The sequence below is a fragment of the Heteronotia binoei genome, chromosome 5, assembly GCF_032191835.1.
Source record: "Heteronotia binoei isolate CCM8104 ecotype False Entrance Well chromosome 5, APGP_CSIRO_Hbin_v1, whole genome shotgun sequence".
NCBI lineage: Eukaryota > Metazoa > Chordata > Lepidosauria > Squamata > Gekkonidae > Heteronotia > Heteronotia binoei.
The window spans coordinates 90,390,443-90,411,486 of NC_083227.1; the positions used below are offsets into that span (position 1 = coordinate 90,390,443).

At 43.8% G+C, this 21,044-nt stretch overlaps 1 protein-coding gene across 3 annotated transcripts in view; it reads left to right on the forward strand.

Moving 5' to 3' along the window:
* Positions 1-1,214: 1,214 nt before the first annotated feature.
* The window catches only part of BICD2 (BICD cargo adaptor 2), a 160,904-nt gene continuing 141,074 nt past the window's right edge, over positions 1,215-21,044 (forward strand). For 2 of the 3 annotated variants that reach the window (XM_060239804.1, XM_060239805.1), the window contains exon 1: positions 1,216-1,808. In XM_060239804.1, the coding sequence (XP_060095787.1) occupies positions 1,569-1,808 (240 nt within the window). In that variant the 5' untranslated portion in view covers positions 1,216-1,568. Of the gene's footprint in view, positions 1,809-21,044 lie in introns of all 3 variants that reach the window. The other variant, XM_060239803.1, reaches the window with a different exon arrangement.

Here is a 21,044-nt window from a genome sequence, read left to right on the forward strand (position 1 = left end):
GAAATCTTCCCTAGGCAATCTTATTTTACTGAGAAATGGATTCCTGTTCTAGATTTTTGTTGTCTCATGATATAGTTCCAGACAAAATTAAGTCCCTTAACTTAATATTTTAATATTTCTTTACTGTAAGTCATTAAGAGGATATTGTTCTTGATACTTTGTTCTTCAATTACTTTGTAGAAAGATGTCTTAGTAAATGTTGACTATGATTGTTTGTAATATAAGTTCCACCTCTTTGATGTTGATGATCTCCGTTTTGTTAACTGTTATTCTAATATTCTTATCATTTTGTAACAACTTTGAATTCAATAAACTATCCCAAAAAGATCTCTGTCCGTCAGTCTGCACCCCAGACTGATAAGCAGGGATTGTGGGAACCAATAGCCTCTGAATGGGAGTTTGCAATCACTTCCCTCTGCACCATCACTGCCACCTTAGCTGCTACCCCGCAACTCAGTCTCACAGTTTGTGCATGAGGGCCACCTGAGTCAGGTCTACTCAGCAGTATGTCGCATGGGATGCAAGAGGGCAGACTCAGAAAACTGTTCCTAGAAGTGATGCCTATGGTACCCTCCTTCCTCAGCCAATAGGGAACAAAGGAAGCACAACTGCTCTATGAGGAGGGGGGGTAGACTGTGTAGAAGAATGATTTTGCCCTCGGGAAAGGAATGCACCTTAGAACACAATATGTAAGTTCCTTTCAGAGGGAATATTAAAGGACTGTTCCAGCACAAGGCCAAGATTAAATTGCAAATAAAACCTCAATTTTAAGGGCGCTTGTTGTAGACTCTTTATAAGTATTTCCTGTTATCTGGAAATGTGGAAAATTTAACACACCGGTGTTTGTGAGCTTTGCACTTAAAGATCAGCAGGATTTCAACTTTCATTCTCATCGCAGGTCATCATGGCTGTGACTATGGTCTGAGTAGGAAAGGTCCAGTAGGGATGAGAGCCCACTAGGAGGTTGCTGCGGAACCCTTACGTTGCCAATCGCCACAGCCGCACGCAGCGTGTTTCTGGGCACGGCCTGCAGGGGTCAGCATCCCAGAGGAAGTTGCCTGCCCAGATTCAGCCTTCTAATGGTGATAATCACACTACTTGCTTGCTAGGTTGTTCCTCCAGCACAAATTCCTTCAAGAGGGCAGGGCTGCCTTTCCATCTGGCTCGCCTCTCTAGGCATTGTGGGACTGGTAGTCCGCTAGAGACATACGTAAGCTTGACTGGGAGGCAGCCGGGACTACAAGTCCTAGAATGCCGCAGGCTCCCTGGCTGGCCGTTCCTTTTGAATGATTTCACTGCGGTTTACATTCCCAGCTAGTTTCGCAGGACGCATCATGGTGTAAGGAGCCACCAGATCGCTGGCGTGTTCGGCAGGCGCAAGAAGCCTCCTTGTTTAATGGCAGCCTGGGAAGATTGCGCTGGCAGGGAGAGGGGGATGGCAAGCCGACGGCTGCCGTGGTTTTAAAGGCTGCGAAAGGGGGTTTGCCACAGCCTATCCCTCCTGCTTGCTTCCCCTACCTCTTTTTGCTCCGTCTGGAAACCCCCTTCTCGCAGCCTTGTCCCCAAAGATGTCTCTGTCCATGGAAGAGGAAGAATACACCAAGCTGGTGATGGAATCGGAACCCGAGTGGCTGCGCACTGAGATCAAGCGGCTCTTCCAGGAGCTGGGCGAGACCACCCGGGAGAAGATCCAGGCTGCCGAGTACGGGCTGGCAGTGCTGGAGGAGAAGCAGCAGCTGAAGCAACAATATGAGGAGCTGGAGCTGGAGTACGAGACCATCCGCACCGAGATGGAGCAGCTGAAGGAGGTGAGGGCGCCCGCTTCGCCTTTCACTCGGGGAGGGGGGAGGAGGGTGGGTGCAGGAGCAACTGCCTGACTGCGGTGCCAGCCGTGTTGACGGTAAAGAAAGGGTACGTCGGCTGCTGTAGTTTGGAGCATCGTGCATGCCAGCTGCTCTTTGCGGGGAATAAATGCGAGAGGCAGGGAAGTGTGGGCTAGTGGGTAGAGCGCAGTCGGAAGCGTCGCGGCCGCGTGACCTTGAGGTCTGGAGGTGGGCCGTGTCCCCCTCCTCGTCGACACTCCTTGCACGTGAATGCCTGCTGCATGCCCAGTCGCTCGTGAAGCGCCTGTCGTGCAGATTTCCAAGCACCCCAGCTCGCCCCGAGATTACAAAGACCAGCTGTGGCGCGTGCCTCCCCTCCCCTCCCTTCTCCTGGGCAGGACTGGCTGAGATGCGTGGCTATTGCAGCGCCTTGCAACCCCGCCCCCTGGCTCGGTCCGGCCAATGCGCAGCCCTTGCCGGAAGGCAGCTGCGTCATCTGTTGGCTTCGAGCAACTCGCACGAGGCGCATCCCCAACCCACGCACACACCCCCCTCCCTCCTTGCTCCTCGGAACTGTGCAGTGTTCACAGCAGCAGCCGGAGCCTGCATCTTTCCCTCCTCCTTTTGTTGGCGTAAGGCCATGCAGACCCCTTAAAGAAGCAGCTCAGCAATTCTGTTTCGCTAATGCATCGTGTCCTTCCTGTGACATCTGCGCTGGTTCTTCTCGCGCTGCGGTGCAAATGTGTAGGAAAGAGGATACTCAGGAGATTAATATTCTGGAACTCGGGTGATTGGAAATGTTCTTTTCTCCCATTCTCCCCCCCCCCCCCCCGCCCTTGCAGCGCTCTTGTGTGCACTGTGCCCATCCCCGAGTGCTTCTTGACAGGGGATTCAGTACAGGACCTCTGGAACACATCTATTTTCGATTTCCAGACTAATTCTCTGGAAATAAATAATTTGTCAGTCGCCAGTGGTACTCAGAGTAGTCCAGTGTTTTGGGTAAGGTCGATTTCCAAGGCTTAACAACATGAACTAAGGCTGAAGAGGGCTAAGGGGAGACCTGATAGAGGTTTATAAAATGCATGGGATGGAAAAGATGGATGGAGGGAGCTTTTTCTCCGTCTCCCATAATACTAGAATGGAGACATCTAATGAAAGTGTTGGGAAATAGGTGTAGAATACAGAAATGGAAACACTTCTTTACTCACTGATGTTTGAGAGCTGAGGACTTCCCTGCCAGGGGAAGTAGTGATAGTCACATACATAGATAGCTTTAAGAAGGGGTTAGACAGGAATAAGGAGGAGAGGTCCATCAATGCTGGGTGAGGAGAGCCTCCATATCCAGAGGGAAACACCTCCAAATGCCACTGCTGGGGGTGGGGGCTCAGCTATTGGTTGGCCATTGTGCAAAAACAGGATGCTGCACTGGATGGACATTTGATCCAGTAAGTTTGATCCGGTATGCTCTTCTTATGACTATTAAAAAATGAATCTGGAGTTTATAATTGAAAAAATTAGCTAACGGTTTGAGAAGCTATGCTGAAAGGTTGTGCTGTTGATATCTGATGAATTTTCTATTAGGCATGTTGAAAGTGGCAGAATAAACACCGGAAGTTGTGCTGCAGTAATACATAATTGCATTATCCTGCGTGGGCAAGACAGTCCAATTTGGAACAATTCTTACAGCACATCAGTGCCCAGTATCCAATGGTGAGGGGATGAAGCTGTAGTTGTTAACAGTTCCTGACAAAACTGCAGATCCTCCAGTATTATGATTGCCAAGGTTCCTAGAAATATGATACTTGGTCCCTAGGAATTTGAATTCCTGTTTGGTTGTGGGTAAGTCTGACTACTAGGAATCTGAAATATTACTTGCTTCATTTATTGGGAATATCTTTACTCCATTTCTTCAAAATCTGCTTGAAGCAACTAATGTCAGAGAAACAAATAATATGACAGAGTTTGAAAACAACAACACAAAATGATTTGACTAAACTTATCAATAGTAAAACCACCTCCATTTGTATTTTAAATTAAAACAACAGTCAGTCCAATCTATAGTTTGTAAACCAATTATGATGTAAAAGCAGGTAATAAAAGCGTAAGCCAGATCGATAGCATAACAGGAAAGTGAAATAAAGCTGCATTAAAAGTTTGGGTGAACAAAATGTTTCATCAGGAGTTTGCCAGCCCGGACAAGTAGGTGTCTGGTGAGTTTTAAGGAAGAAGGCATTTCACAGGTGCAGCGCCACCACAAAGAAGGCCCTATTTTTGTCTCTTCCTGCCTCACTTCCAGTGGCAGGGAAACCAAGACCAGTGGTTGGAAGCAAAAACTTTATTTCGACTATGTGGAATGAGGTGCTTCTTCAAGTGATCTGGTCCAAAGCTAAATGGGCAGGGGTGGCCAAACTTGCTTAATGTAAGAGCCATATAGAATAAATGTCAGATTTTTGAGAGCTGCAAGACATGAACATCAGATGTTTCAAAGCTGGAAGGCAAGCAAGCAGGGAAAGGGAATGGGGAGGGAAGGAGAGGTGGAAAGAAAGCAACTTTAAACGCATTTCCCAAGCTGCCAGCTGGCTTGGAGAAATGATTTAAAGAGAGAAATGCCTTCTCCAAGCCAACTAATGGGATGGAGGGGACTTGGAGAGCCACACAATATGTGTGCAAGAGCCACATGTGGCTCCTAAGCCTCAGTTCGGCCAGCCCTGGTTTAGGGCCTTAAATGTAAATACTGACTCTTAGAATTTTGCCTGGTAACCAGCAGGCAGGCATGGTGATCTTTCAGGATCTCTCCCCCCCCTCTCATTTCCAAATGAGGGAGCTAGAGAATGCTTGCCAAAATATATCACTTTCAAGAAAAAAATTCAGGAAACAAGTAGTTCTGGTTATCTAGTAGTTCAGTTATTACCATCAAGATCAGTTAAAAATTGAAATAAAGAAGTTTCTGGGCAGTCCCCAGAGGCAGCCTCATGTGAAATACTTTACAGCACTGGAACCCAGTATGTGATTGAAGCGTAGACCAAATCACACCATTCAAAGAGTGGCTGTAGCTGGCATGTCAGTCAAACCTGATAGAAAACACTACAAGCTACCACAGAAACTTGCCGCTGTAGCCTAGGGTCCATCAGCACCCTAAATGATGAGCCTACTGTTTCAGGGGAAGTATAACCCCTCCTCCTTCAGAACTCAATGTCTCTGCCTACCACAGTGCACCCAGTCGGCCTCTGCAAAGAAGTGTTGGTAAAGGAAGGCCACCTGGGCAGCTTCTTTTCCTATGCTCACTGTTTCTAATGAATGACTTCTATATGACACATGTTCTAGGTAGATTCTTTTCTGCCTTTCTATGGTTCACACTTGGGGGAAGTCACTTGGTTAGGCAAATGGAGTGCTTACTCCTGAACCTTTGGGGCACAGTGGTTAAGATGGCAGAGGCTGGCGATAAACAAACTTGATAAGGATGATGAGGTCCAGGAATGTGAGATATAAAAATGCTGGCCATTAATTTCAGCAGGCTTCTGCTGAATTAGAGGAGGGACACTGACCTTTTGGGTTTGATTGGGAGCCAGATTAGAAGGAAAGCAGAGACAAAAGTTCCAGAGAAATAGAGGTGTTTCCATTGTGGCATGAGCTGTCCACAGCAGGGGCACCAATGCTGGCCTGACTTCAATGCTGGCTTAACTCAGCAGTGCAAAATGTAACCTTGTTGTACTTAAAAGTGCCAATACTTCTGCAGACACAGTTTGGCAATGAAACCTCTTTTATAGCAATGTGCTTAATATTATCAATACAGCTTAAACAAGAGATATCTAGTGTGGCATTATTAATTAAAGCAGGGTGTTTTCCAGGCCTCATTTAAAGCTTTTAAAGCTTGCTTTCATTCTCAAATTATTGAAAACATAGGTCAAGATGCCACTTTATAGTGGTGTAGCACATCTTAAAGGAAATGGGGAGCATGGTGGTCTTTGGTGTCACCAACCCTTGCATCTCTTTTGACTCTAGCCCTGTTCTTCCACATCTGCATCCTTGGTCATGTGCTTCACTTACAGTATAAACACAGGATTTCCTCTGGCTTGTTAAGAGGAAGCACCAGGATTTCTAGCAGTTAGAGGGTGGGACTTTCAGGTTTCTCTTTGCTTCTTCCCACAATTAGTTTAATATGTTATGCAAAAAAAGCAAGTATATTGAAATTTCCTCCATCTAGGAAGGTAACAGAGTTTTGCTTCCATTACTGTGATTTTTTTTAAACAAGTTGAGTGGTAACAAGTTCTTGTACAAGGACTAAACAAGCATGGGCTGTGTTGGGATAGAGAAAAGTACCGTTTGGGGGCCTTGATGATGTTATGGAGAGATCTGGACTTTGTTAGGCAGTTGCTAAATCTATAACAGATGTACACAGGACAGTCTCTGGAAGAACTCTTTGGTGCTTTTTTATGCAGAAGTGTGTTATTTTGTAAGCTTGCCTGAAAGATTTTCAGTCCAATGCCATGAGTGTTTATTCCAAAGTAATTTCCTCTGGTTTTTCAGGGGGCTTACTCAATGAAGAAGTAGCTCTATCCCTGTGTTGTGTCTAGGCTTGCACTTGAGAACTTACTTTTAGCCGTAACAAATGCATTTGTAGTAGCTGATTAACATAACAAGATTGAAACAGTGCAAGCACCAAAATGCTTAGTGCTGTGTTATACTAGAATGGTGTGAAAAAAACCTCTGTAGATACCCTTTCACTTAACATTTGGGTTTTCTCTGCCAACTTGAATTGCCAGTAGGCCCTCTTAGGCCTTGCCCACTGCTGCTAGCAAGCCCTGCTTGGCATGCTGTAGTGCAAAGGCTGGGGTATTCAACAGGATTTTGTATTTCACTAGGCATAGTGAAGCAGTATCCCAAAGATACTGTGCAATAGGTTCTGATCTCCCTCTATACCATGATACCAGGTAAATCGTTCGTAAAGTTGGAAAGCTCTTTATGATGATGAAGGTAAAGGTAGTCTCCTGTGCAAGCATCAGTTGTTTCTGACTCTGGGGTGACGTTGCATCACAACGTTTTCACGGCAGACTTTTTAACGGGTTGGTTTGCCATTGCCTTCCCCAGTCATCTATGCTTTCCCCCCCCAGCAAGCTAGGTACTCATTTTACCGACCTCGGAAGGATGGAAGGCTGAGTCAACCTTGAGCTGGCTACCTGAACCCAGCTTCCGCCGGGATAGAATTCAGGTCATGAGCAGAGCTTAAGACTGCCGTACTGCAACTTTACCACTCTGTGCCACGAGGTTGCTCTTTATGATGAATACAGAATAATTAGAGGAATCCAAACAAAAATAGAGGGTTGCAGATCTACCCATGCTCTTAAATCTCTTGGGACCCTGCTTTATGTGCTACCTCAAAATAGAAGCCAGGAGGGTGATAATGAGGGACAGGGCCCAGGCTGTGGAGTGCTCTCCCAAAATGGTCATTTGTAATTCTACTTTTCAGATGTCTGGCTAAGATGTTTTTATTCTGGACAGCATTTAGGAATTCAAGAAGCTTTTGTCAAGCATGTTAGAATTTGCTTTTTCTTTTTTTACTGTTTTGATCGCTTTAGTGCTGTAATGGCCGAGGACCAGCCTACCTGAGGGACCGTCTTTCCCCATATGAACCCCAGAGAGCACTGAGGTCAGCCGGGAAAAATATAATGACTATCCCTGGGCCGAAAGAGATCAAACTTCAGAACACCCGAGCACGGGCCTTCTCAGTCGCGGCCCCTGCCCTATGGAATCAGCTCCCTGAGGAGGTGTGGGCCCTGCGGAACCTTGATCAGTTCCGCAGAGCCTGCAAGACCACCCTCTTCAGGCTAGCATATATGGACTGCTGAACAAGGCTGTTTAATTAAGGATCCGCTAATGCGGTCCTAATCAAAGACTTATACCGCTGTGTAAATTGTATAAACTGACAGAACTAGCGTCAAAATACCATCGTCACTGTCAGACTAAGCTATAAAATCTTAATTATACTGACTGGTTTTTAATGATGTTAAATTTTAAAGTTTTATATTGTTAAATTTAAAGTTTATATCTATTATTGTATGTTTTATGAAATGCTGTTAGCCGCCCTGAGCCTGCCTAGGTGGGGAGGGCGGGATACAAATAAAATTTATTATTATTAATAGAAGAATTGCAGATTTATACCCCACCCTTCTCCCTGAATCAGAGACTCGGAGCGGCTTACAATCTCCTATATCTTCTCCTCCCACAGCAGACACCCTGTGAGGTGGGTGAGGCTGAAAGAACTCTCCCATCAACTGCCCTTTCAAGGATAACCTCTGCCAGAGCTATGGCTAACCCAAGGCCATTCCAGCAGGTGCAAGTGAAGGAGTGGGGAATCAAACCTGGTTCTCCCAGATAAGAGTCCACGCACCTAACCACTACACCAAACTGGCTCTAATACAGTTCCAGTTTATTGATATTGTGTTTGGATTGTTTGAATTGTGGATCTTTTTTAAAGAAATGGTTTTATTGTTTTATTTGCAAGCAGCCTTTAATGTAACTAATTTAGGGCAAAGGAAGAGCATAAATTATCTGTGTATCAAGTACTAAAAACTGCTACAGTAAAAAAACAGTAAATTATAGCAAATTGTCATGTACATAAGTTCGAGAATATCTTCTCTTTGACAGTCTGAAGTTTGATAGGTGTGCTTGAAAAATCAAAAAGAGTCCTCTTATAAAAATGATCACTTTGTGAAAATATGCAGTGAGTTTTGTTGCCAAAAAAAGAGAATGCTTCAGTGCTTCAAGTGGTGGGCCACTTCTTCCTGAATCCCGTCACCCCAGCCGAAAACAGACTTATCTGGCTGTTGTCTGTCTTGATGGAACAAACTCTGGTTTTAGTGAGTTCACCACCACAGCATGCTTCTCTGGTAGGGCAAATCCTCTTAATTTCTTAGTGTTCTTTGGTCTCTTCTTTACAGACAGATAAGAGTTTAATTTAAAAGAAGATGAATTAGCAGTGATTCCCCCCCCCAAAAAAAAATATGTGATTTTTGCTGAAAAATTGTTATGGAAGATTTTTGTATTTATGTTGGCCTCACTGTTACTGCTTTGCTGCTTATATACTGATAATCCATTATTAAGCAAATATATGCAAATGTGATGAATATTTGTACTAATCTAGTTATGTACATGCCACTCCTTTCTGGCAGTTATGTGCAGGCATCAGAACTTTGACCAGTTCTGTGACCAGTTTTGAACACTTATAGGCAGTTACGTTTTTGGAAGATAAGGACTGATTGTAGGATGTTTTCATCTTTTCTTTTTATCCTTGTTCAGCCTGAAGCTTTAACAGACAATGTGTACTCTATTTCATATAAGCCACTTTATATCTTATTACCACTGATTTCTACCTTACCAGTACAGCTCATTGAACCTCCCCAAATTTTCTTCCTAGGAACTGGCAGACCCTCAGGAACAGCATGATGGGAAAAAGAAACATGAAATGTCATGCAGTCTCAGCTCTTCCTTAGGCGAATATGACCAAATGCATTGTTTGTTTCAGCCTGGGTGAGACTGACTGACATGCTTACAACTTGGTACCTTTGAAAGATTCATCATGTTGACTTTAACTTGTTTACCAAAATAAGGTTTTTTTAAAAAGCTTGTGCTGTATCAAAGAAGATCTGTGTTTAATGTGTTAACAAGCTGTCAAAATATTATGTACTGATTCTGTAGTTCTGATTTATGGGCATTTTTTGTATATGTGCAGAATTTGAGATATTTTTGGTAAGGATTAAGTTGCAGGAGAGCTGGGAAAAGAGGAGGAAGACAAATTAGGGGGGGGGTCAATAATGAATAACAAATTTGTAATTAGTCTTTACGAGGCTAATATTTTTGAAGGGCACATATGGCGTTCCTGTAGAAACCCTGCCCTGGTATAGAAACCCTGCTGTAGTGTAACTGATGCTACCTTTTCTTCAGATTGGATTCAGTGACTTCCTTTTGCTAAGTGTGTAGTCTTTCGGGATTCCTTCTGCTGTAAAGGAAGGCTCTTTGACCTTACAAAAGGAAGTAATTGGACTCAATCCAATTTTTCTAGTATTGCGGTGGAGAATTTTCGATCTGCAAGTTCAAGAATCTAGCAGTGAAATCCTAAACAACCTTCTAAGACTGTTTAGCTCTGCTTAGGATTGTGCTGTAAAAAGCTTATCTATAAGCTAGTTTCCCATGGGTTTTCAGCATGCCCCACTAACCTTGTGTCTTTTTGTGTTAATTGAAAAAAAATCAGACTTTCACAAAGCCATGTGTTCTATGAGACTACACACAGTTCCACCTTTACTCCTTTCGAGTCTTTTTTTTTTTTTAGAACGGCACTGCTGATATAAATCAAGATTACTTGCTTGAGGTTTTGCAGAAACAATTTTTGGCTTGAAGCTAGTGATTGTGTGCACAGCCTAATCACTGGCAGCCTTAGTGATTTGTAGACAAAAATGTGGCCCACGATCCTGACTTCAAAAGAAGTTATCTGCTCTGCATGGTGCTTTGATCTGTATTTGTGATGTCAGTTAGATTTAGAACCAGCTGCACATTTAAAATGAAGCTGACTGCTGCCCAGAGCTGCTTTCTGATTGGTTAGCAAGGCCACTGAATGTCATTCTTCTCATTAATTCCCTTAGTGCATATAAACCTGATGGGGCAATGAATTATGTATTTCTGTAATGCAAAAAATGTGAAATGACAATACATATGTATGAGGTGGCATGGCTGGGTTAGGAGTGTGGAGTCTTTAAAGCTGTTTTTAGACACTGAATAACATTGATGTAAAGTCCGCATATCTACCAACTTGTTGAGATGATTGTCATGAAAAGGCAGTTAGTGTTAATTTTTTCATAATCATATTGGGCATAATTGAGCCAATGTTAATGACTTTATAGATCTCACTGGTTTCTTTGATTGAGAAATAAGCAATTCCTGTAATACTGTGATCCAAAGCTCACTGCCAATTGATTAGCTAGTTTATAATGAACCTTCTTGTCCAATGTGTATATATGGCACCATCCTCCTTGTACTATGTTTCTTAATTTTAATATGCCATTTCCTGTGAAAAAGAAGGAGAGCACACACACAGGAAGAAACTAGCACATTTAAAATGCAATCTTACAAACAGTTACACCCTTCTAAACCCATTAACTGGTTAAGAGAGCACTGTTAGAAGAGTGATTGTAGATTATGTCATGATTCAGAGATGTAAGGTACTGTGAAGCTCACTACAGAGTTCCTGGCTCCTGGCACTGGCTTGCATTCCAAGAGAAGAGAGCCATAAAATGCACCAAGAGGTTCAAGAACAGAGATGGGTTGTATCCAATCTTGCCAGATCTCAGAAGCTAAGCAGGACCTACTGTGGCAAGTCCTTGGAGGGGAGACCTCCAAGGTCACTAGAAGTCATCATGACTTCCAGACATGCAAGCACATGTGCATGCACACACAATACTTTTTTTAAAAATGGGGGGGGGGGGAATGGAGATGGGTTTCTGCAGAGAAATTACCACTTGCTCTGCCTGCCAGGAAGGGCAAGATGGATATCTGTAGTAAAACATGATTCTGCCAGGCCTTTAGTTGAGGCAGCAGGTGTTCACTTTATACCTGGCCTCCCCTCCAGACCTCAGGTCTGAGTGACCAGTTGGGTGGATATCTGTCAAAGCACCAATTAGTTTTAATGCTGATGTTCTATTTTAGATGCATTTTAATTATTGTGTGGTTTTATGAATGAACCCACCCTGTGCCTGCTTGCAGGCAGGGTGGGATAAAAATGGAATAAAATAAATAATAAATAATGTGGGTATTGAGATGTGTGAAATGTGCACCCATGGATGACTGGGACATCAGGGTTCATCTTTCCATGTAGGAGTGAGTTCCCAAAATCTTGAAGAGGCTTTCTGCTTGCTATGGCAGGAAGGGCTGAAAAGTTGAAACATCCTGTAACATTGTTCAGTGCTAGATGTTGGAATCCCCTGCATGGAGCAGATGGAGGGATTAGGATTTGCATTTAGGAAGAGATGTTGGAGGTAAATCTTCTGTATTGTTAACTTTAGCTTTCTTTGTTTTTTAAGGTCTGTACAACCAGTAGGTGTGATAGTTAATTTTCATGCCTTGTGCTCTAGTTTAACCTGTAGCAATAGTTTTCCTGTTTAAGAGAGCAGACTGTGTTTCAAACTCCTTCGGATACGCCTTAGCCATGCACACAGACACACACATGGGAAGGACTGAAGTAGATGGGAAACTGCCCTTTGCAGATACCTAGAAGCAGACTTTACTAATGATCTCCAAGTCACTGGTGATGTGGGAGGCTGGATTTTAGCTTGGGAAGGTGGCATGAAGAAGAGGAGCATGCTTTTCCTGCAGATGAACACACTGCTTGCATGCAAACACACACAGACCCAGGATAGGTTCATGACAGATCACGTGACTATTTTATTTTTTAAAAGGAGAAAACTGAAATGCTTTATGTGGTTAGTAAAAAGCTGATCTACACACTTTCTCAAAATCAGCTGGCTTTTCTCTGATGCAAACTTCATTGTTATTCTCTTGTGTACATCCTGTTAACTTCAGTGGGGTTTACACCAAATCCCTTGTGGATTTTGTTCTGTGGCTCAGATCTTCATGATTTCCATGTTTTTGAGGACATACAAAATCTGCAGTCTGAGATGGAGGCCTGTCCAGAAAAGGATAATTCATGGAAAATTTGCCTTCATTTATTCCAGTTTTTCTTGTACACAAGTCCAGAACCAGTTAGTTTGCATGTTGTCTATGCAAAGTAACATGTTTAGCCGTTTAAGATAAGAACCATTCCTGGTTTGGGGTTTTTCTGTCCTGTGCTCAGCTTGTCTTCCTGCTCAAGATACAGTATGTGCTAAATGTGAAATCTGGGGATTGTAATTATTTCTTCCTTCCACTCTTGTTTTCACAAGACCAGTAGGGATTATCCCTGCTTCTCTTCTTCTGTTGGATCCATACATGGAGAAGGGATAATATGCACATCCGTGGCTTTTGTTGAAATAATTTGCTAGCATATCAACAGAATCATGAGGCAGCTTAGAAACTAGAAGAAGACTGGCCTGTATATCTTGCCATTGCTAATTTTGGTTTGATATTGAAATGTTCTCCAGCTAGGTTTAAAAAAGCTGTGTTGTGAGGGAACACAGGGTCTGGACATTTTTCTGTAATTTGTTTCAGAGAATTACTGCCTGTTTTATTGTTCTGTGTAGCTGAACTGGCTCACTGGTGATCTTCCTTCCTGCAATCAGGCCATTTCATGTTTCACAAGTGTTAAAATGCAAGAGAGAAATGTGAGCATGTAAGAGAGGGAAGAAATTGGTGGTATGTGTCAAGCAAGGCAGGTATGTTGAGGGTCGATCACTTTGTGAATTGGTTGCTTTGGATTCTGACTCTTGAGCTGGAAGGAGAAGTTAGATCAAAGCAGCAGAGAGGTTTGCCTTCTTTTACATTTTATCCTCGGAACAATCCTGTGAGGTAGATTATGCCAGGAGGCTAGTCCAGGACCACCTAGTGACATTCATGACAATGAGGGTTTGAATCTGGGTCTAAACCTTAATTTTATCTTTACTGTGTTGGGCCATTTACAGTCAATGTCAGCTTTGCTCACCTCACATCCTTGCTCATTTTAAACATAGTCAATAAAAGATGCAAGTTAGAGGCCCTTTCAAGAATCTGCTCCTTAAGGCCTTGGTAGCCTGGAAGTATTAGCTCAAATTTTTTGCATATAACATTTTTGTCATATTTTAGAAGAGATGAGTTTGCCTTAAAGGTCATATTAAAGGCTTACGTTTACGTCACACAAATCCTGGTCAATTCAAATAATGTCTTCTCTTTAAAAAGAGAGGCAGGGAGCAGTTTGTTAGGCCTGAGCAAGGCAGTGAATAGCTTCACCATTTCCTTTGCCATTCTACTGTATGTGAGTATGATGACTAATCGGTTACACTGCAGGAGCCATAAGGCTACTTCCAGTGGATGATTCATTCTCCAGGCATTTGTCTGTGCTTTCTTTTTCTCTCTACTTCAGGCTGAGTATTTGTTCAGAGTTCGTAACTGAGCAACAGAAATCATACAGCATGGATTTGGAATATGATCTGTGAGACCCTTAGCATAGCAAACGGATACAAATACACTTTGGCATCGAAGTAATTCTTGGGGCTGGGTATTGAAGAGAGTTTTTGTCTGTCTGTCATCTGTCATCTATCTTTGTCTATCATTGTATTGCATTATAGCTGGGGATTGGATCTTGAGAACTAAAAATCTGCTTATTTTGTTTTTTAAAAGCAGGAAGACATGAACTTGTATTATTTTTTCCAAAGGTAGACTGCTGCTTACAGCTTTTTGGGGAAAGTGAGAAGGAGGGAATATCTACATTTCCAAAGGGCATAATTAAACAGATATGCCCATGAAAAGAACATTGTAGGTTATTGTATGAGAAGCCATTATCTGAGAATATCTCAGCAAATGTCCTAGGGGAAACGTTTCCATGTAACCATGTATATGCCATGTTAAATTAGTTCTGCCTTTCCCAGTATTTGCTCTGAGGCTTTGCACGCTGGCAGATGAAACGGCTAAAGATTTTCCCATTAGCTCTTCATGCACAGTGGTGTAAATAGTGTTTTATTTGCTTTTGGAGAATATGGATCTTAGTACTTTGAATAAGCAAAACAATGTTTTGCAATAGTTCAGCTGCATTTATTTTAACTGGTTATATAACCCAAGACTATGGGATTGTAAAAGATGTATGGTGGAATCCTAAAGACAGTTACATTTTTCCAAGTCCATTGCTTATTTAAGAGCAGGGCTTTTTTTTTTTTTTTTTTGAGCAGGAATGCAGTCTCCTCATCAGTGTCCTGCCTGAGGAAGTTTACAATTCAAATGTTACCAACATGAAAACAGAAAGACTTTAAAACAAACCAGGTATATTGACATTATAAAACTATCCATAAAACAGACCTCTGACCAATCCATAAAAAGCTATAAATGTAAAATCTCCAATTAAAAGCCTGTGTTTCAGCCTGGCACTTAAAAGACATCAAGTAGGTACTAGGTGAGCCTCAAGGGTAGGGTTGCCAGCTCTGGGTTGGGAAATACCTGGAGACTTGGGAGTGGAGCTTGGGGAGGTTAGGGTTTGGGGAGGGGAGGGACATCAGCGGGCTGTAATGCTATAGAGTCCATCTTCCAAAGCAGCCATTTTTTTCCCAGGATAACTGATCTTGGTTGTCTGGAGAGCAATTATAATAGCTGGAGATCTCCAGGTGCCACCTGGAGGTGAGGGTGATTAAAAAGCAAGGTGCCACCACAGAAAATGCCCTGTTTCTAGCCCCTACTCCCTTCACCTCTGAAGTTGGGGGCACAGAGATCAAGACTTGAGAGGCAGGTAACTGATGGATTGAGTAATACAGGATCTTGACCCCTAAGCTGTTTAAGGACTCTAGAAGAAATAAACGCTCTTTAGGATTGCACCAGTAATTGCTTATTTGTTTGAGTATCCCATCTGCAAAATTAAGATTTAGAGTCCTGGACTCTGTTTTGAGGGAGTATGCGAGGTCAAAAGCCATCAGAAATTGGAATAGCAAATAACTGTAAAGATGTTGTCTGGCTATGTATGCTCTGGTGGTTATGAAATAACAACTTTTTTTAAAATGATAGCTCTGTTGGTTGCCTCTTGCATTGCCTTATAATTTCCATTTTAATCTGCATGGTATTTTTATTTCTAATGTATAAGTTAATTTGCAAATTTCTGTTTAAACAAATATAGTTATGTAGCTCATTGTGCCCTGACCTTGATGGCCCAAGCTAGTCCACTTTTGTTAGAGGTCTGAAACTAAGCAGGGTCAGGAGACAGGAGAGCTTTGGCTCAGTGGTAGAGCATCTGCTTGGCAAGCAAAAGGGCTGAGGTTCAGTCCCCAGTATCTCCAGTTAAAAGATCTAGCAGTAGGTGATGTGAAAGACTTCTGCCTGAGAGCCAGTCTGAGTAGACAATACTGACTTTGGTGGACTAATTCAGCATGAGACAGTTTTATGAGTTCACCAGAGAAGTCCAGGGTCTTTATGCAGAGGCAAGTAATGGCAAACTATCTCTGAATATCTCTTGCCTTTTAAATCCCACAGGATTTCTGTAAGTCAGCTGCAACATGATGGGTCTTTCCACCACTAACAGCTCATTGTATTATTATATAACATAACGTAATTGGAATCATAGCACAACATTAGCAAAAGCCTTGTTCCTGCCCCAAGGAATTCTCAGTCCTAAATTAATCAGAGCACCAGGTTGAAGGGAATGAGAGGTGAGTGTAATGTGGAATGAAAAGGAAATGAGTAAATGCAATTATAAGTTCAAAGTGCAGCTCCTTGGAAGTTCAAAGTTTCTTTACCCCCTTACTAAAGGTAAGTCAGTTAAAGCAAGATAACATTTACCAACTTAAAACATAGCTTTAAAAACAAAAGAAAAAAATCGACACCCCCCCCCCCCCCCTTTGCATTTTTTGTGCTGATTCCATCAATAATTTGACTCTTGCCTTCTTTATCCCTCCTCAAATGGGGAGAGGGCTGCCCTTTGTTTCTTGGAAGAACAGACTAAAAATGCTCTGGATAGAATAAAGTTCTACTGAAATGAGCATTGAGTTTAGAGCTGTTCTGCGTAATCTGCACTGACACCATATGGCAAAACTGCAACCCTTTAAATATTACTATAGTAGAAAAAAGTATCACAAAGGAATCTCTTAAATTTGACACTGGGACTGTTTCTCACTCACCTAGGTTCAAATACAGAAACTTCCAAAGTTTTCCCATTGCTAATTGTGGTTTGATATGGTGGTCTAATGTGAGTTAAACTTTAGAAATACCACTGTAACTCAGAATCCCTTATTGCATAGGTGAAGGCTAGCAAGTGAAGCTGGTTTAAACACACACAAACCTAGTAAAAAGATGTGGTCTATTAATCACTGCCTGCAACACCTTACCCAACCATCTACTTTCTAACATTCCAGCTCATTTTTATGCCAACTACAAATTATACAAGGCAAAAGATGCTTTTGATGTCCTCCAGGCCCTGGAAGCATAAGAGGCTATTTAACCTACTGTATAGTGTATTTCAGCATGTCCTACAGGTACAAGATCAGGTGGTGGGTTTAAACAAGCTTCAGAAATGCATTTGGTGTGACTAAATGCATAGGAACATGTAGAGTCTTTGTCTTGGTTTTGACAAATCTCTGCACTGTGGAAGCCTTTGTGGCGTTTTCTAAGAAAATACTCTGTTGATTTTCCTGCTATAATAGCATGATAAGCTTCATGATCTTAACCACATCTAACCGCATCGGCTTTTGTCAGCAACTATTTTAGTGCCTGATAACAATGGAGATCTTGAATAGAATGTTGATTTTCCAGATGAATGAAGTCCTGCCATGTAAAGACTTTTCTTGTATGTAAGTCCAGTCTCTGCTTAACATTGCAGTATCAACACAAGGAACCGTTTTAAAGGTTAGAGTGGCTAGTTCCTTTTTGGTTGTGTTCAGTGGAAGTTAAGGTATTGGGCTTTTGCAGCATTCTCCATTTATGGATTACCGTAATTGCTTTTCATTGCAGCCAAATTTAATTATTAGTAATATTTTAAACATTTGGTGTAGCATGAATTATTTTGGTTGATTAGCTGTGCCTGAAATAAAATACTGTGAACTGGCAGCATATTGCACTTTGGTATGTTCCATGTTTACCAGATGCCCAGTGACAAATCAAACATAACACAATTGTTACCATTTCCAGTACTCCTGGGGAGGGGAAGGTATGACGGTGGAACATGCAGAATTATAAGGGAAGGAGGCCGAGACATGACAGTGCTCGACCCCCTTCCAGCCTGCATCCCATCCCGATGGTGGCAGGTAGTGTGGCCAGGTTAAATTACTTGCCTCCGTCACTGGTGTTATGCAATGCCGGGTCCATAAACAATAAGACCTCTACCCTTAGGGAGTTCCTGCTCGAGCAGGACGTGGACCTAGCATGCGTGACCGAGACCTGGGTGCACGATGGGGAGACTGTAGCTCTCTCCCAGATGGCCCCCCCAGGATACTCGGTCTTTCACCAGTCACGGACTAGCGGGCGAAGGGGAGGGGTGGCTGTATTCATATGAGAGGCTTACTCCTTTCTGGCTCTCCCAGCCCCGGAGATCAAGGGCATTGAATGTTCCGGTCTGTGGGATGTTGGGGAGGGGTTGGCGATCTGGCTGGTGTACCAACCGCCTAACGCACCAGCTGGCGCCTTACCGTCCCTGATGGAGGCTGCAAAAGGCTGGGCATTGGAGTACCTAAGGCTTTTGATCCTGGGTGACTTCAATGTTCATGCCAATGACAGAACCTCCAGTCAGGTGATGGACCTAGTGTCATCCATGGCAACTCTAGGACTCTCCCAAAATTGTTACAACGCCCACTCACCAGGCGGGGCACATGTTAGACTTGGTCTTTGCGGTGGGAGTTTTAGTGGACAATATTACTGCTGAAGCAGTACCATGGTCAGACCACTATGCCCTTAAGGCTCATGTGAATGTCCCGCCCCAAGCCCGTTTAGGCAGCGAGCGTATTTTAGCTCGCCTACGGAGCCAGATGTATCCGGAATGGTTCCAGATGGCTCTACGGGATCCCTGGCCTCCTGGCGATTCCTTGGATGACCTGGTGGAGTCTTGGAATGACAGACCCTCCAGAGCCATTGACGAGATCGCACCTACGCGTCCTCTGCGCCCTTGTCCAAAGCCGGCACCTTGGTATAACCAGGAGTTGCGGCAATTAAAGCGAGGACTCAGACGACCAGAGAGGCAATGGCGGCATGCTCGAGATGAAGCGACTAGAACATCTTATAGAGAGTTTATGGGGGTCCTATGAGATGGCAGTCAAAGCCGCAAAGAAAACATACTTTGTGGCTAAGATTGCATCTGCAATTTCGTGCCCAGCACAATTGTTCAATACAATTTGGACTCTTACAACGCTGCCCAAGACAGACTAAATTCTAAGGAACTGGAGATCGGCTGTGAGGCTTTGCGAATTTCTTTGCAGATAAGATCGCGTCGCTCCGCCATGACCTCCCCGCCACATTGGAGACAGTATGCGAACCCAAGGCCCCGTGCCTGTTTTCTGATCGTGTTCTGGGTTGTTTCAATATTCTCAGCCTGGAGGAAGTTGACAGGATCCTCTTGACTGCACGCCCTACAACTTGTGATCTGGACCCTTGCCCCTCCTGGCTTATTGAAGCTTGCCAGAGGGAGTTCAGATATCCTGTACAGGATATCGTGAATAGATCCCTGATGGAAGGGTGTTTTCCAGCACTTCTTAAAGAGGCAGTGGTCCGCCCTCTCCTGAAAAAATCAACACTAGATCCGGCCGAATTGGCACACTATCGGCCAATCTCGATTTTACCCTTTGGGGGTAAAATTATTGAGAGGGCAGTGGCGTTGCAGTTACAGAGTTTTCTGGAGGATGCTTCCATTCTAGACCCCCATCAGTGTGGCTTTCGCCCAGGCCATGGGACGGAGACAGTGCTGGTTGCTCTGGTGGATGACCTTCAGCAGCATCTGGACCGAGGCGGCTCAGCGGTCCTGTTAGACCTATCGGCAGCGTTCGATACGGTCGACCATCGGTTGCTGACTTGCTGTCTCGCCGACACGGGGATTCAGGGACAGGCCTTACAATGGCTTTCCTCTTTCCTCGATGGTCGGGGACAAAGGGTGGCGATTTGGGGTGAACTGTCCCGGAGACACACACTTGATTGCGGGGTGCCTCAGGGGGCGGTGCTTTCCCCGATGTTGTTCAACATTTACATGCGCCCCCTTGCCCAGATTGCCTGGAGGTATGGGTTGGATTGTCACCAGTATGCTGATGACACCCAGCTCTATCTATTCATGGACAGCCAGCCTGACTGTGTCCCAGAAAATCTGGACCTGGCATTACAAACCGTGGCTAGATGGCTTAGGCTGAGTAGATTGAAACTAAATCCAGCGAAGACAGAGGTCCTTTGCTTGGATCGATGTGGCCCTGGAAGGGAAATTCCCCTACCAGCCTTTGACGGTGTGCCACTGACAATGGCACACAGGGTCAAGAGCTTGGGGGTACTATCGGAGCCTGCCCTGACAATGGAGGCCCAAATAGCAGCCACTGCTAAGTCCGCATTCTTTCATCTTAGGCGAGCGAGGCAGCTGGTTCCTTTCCTGGAGCATGGCGATCTGGCAACAGTGATCCATGCAACGGTCACCTCGAGGTTGGACTACTGTAATGCCCTCTACATGGGGCTGCCCCTGTGCCGAACCCAGAAGTTGCAGCTAGTGCCAAATGCCGCCACCCGGCTGTTATTAGGGTTCCTCAGGTGGGAGCACATTCAGCCAGGGCTCTGGGGACTACACTGGCTGTCAATAACATACCGGGTTCGGTACAAGGTGCTGGTTATCACCTTTAAAGCCCTATATGGCCTAGGGCCTGCCTACCTTTGGGACCGTCTCTCCCCACATGTTCCCCAGAGAGTGCTTAGATCTGGTTCTCAAAATCTGCTAGTAATCCCCGGGCCAAAGGAGGCCCGCCTGAAGTCAACCTGGGATAGGGCCTTTTCGATTACAGCCCCCTGCTGGTGGAACCAGCTACCGGAAGAGGTGAGGGCCTTGCAGAACCTTGGGCAGTTCCACAAGGCCTGTAAGACAGTCCTCTTCCAGTTGGCATATAATTGACTGGTGCCTAAAAACTGCAAAGGAAGATTGTAGAATAGCACCACACTGTTAGATCATTTTTTGTTTTATTGTTTTAGCTGTTGTAAATTATTTAATGCATTTTAATATTTATTAATCTTATTGTTAGAATTTCATGTTGTAAGCCGCCCTGAGCCCGCCTTGGTGGAGATGGCAGGATATAAATCGAATAAATAAAGAAATAAATAAAAACCATCTAATAGTGTCTAGAATAATTTTAGCACTATTGTAACCATAATAGCAGCACCTATTCTGTTAGTTTATTAAACACCTTGGTCACGCAATCAGGTTGGTAGTTCCCATATTTTTGCCCTAAAGGTTGCATCAGAAAACTATGACACTGGGTTTTTTTTCCAGTTGTGGATGTCCTGATGTTTCTCAGGAGTCGGTCTGTATGGTTCAGTATCATGGCTATTTAATATCTGCTAAAACTGTTTAGAAGGATGTGGAATGGTATACTATAGCTTGATTTCATCAGATCTTGGAAG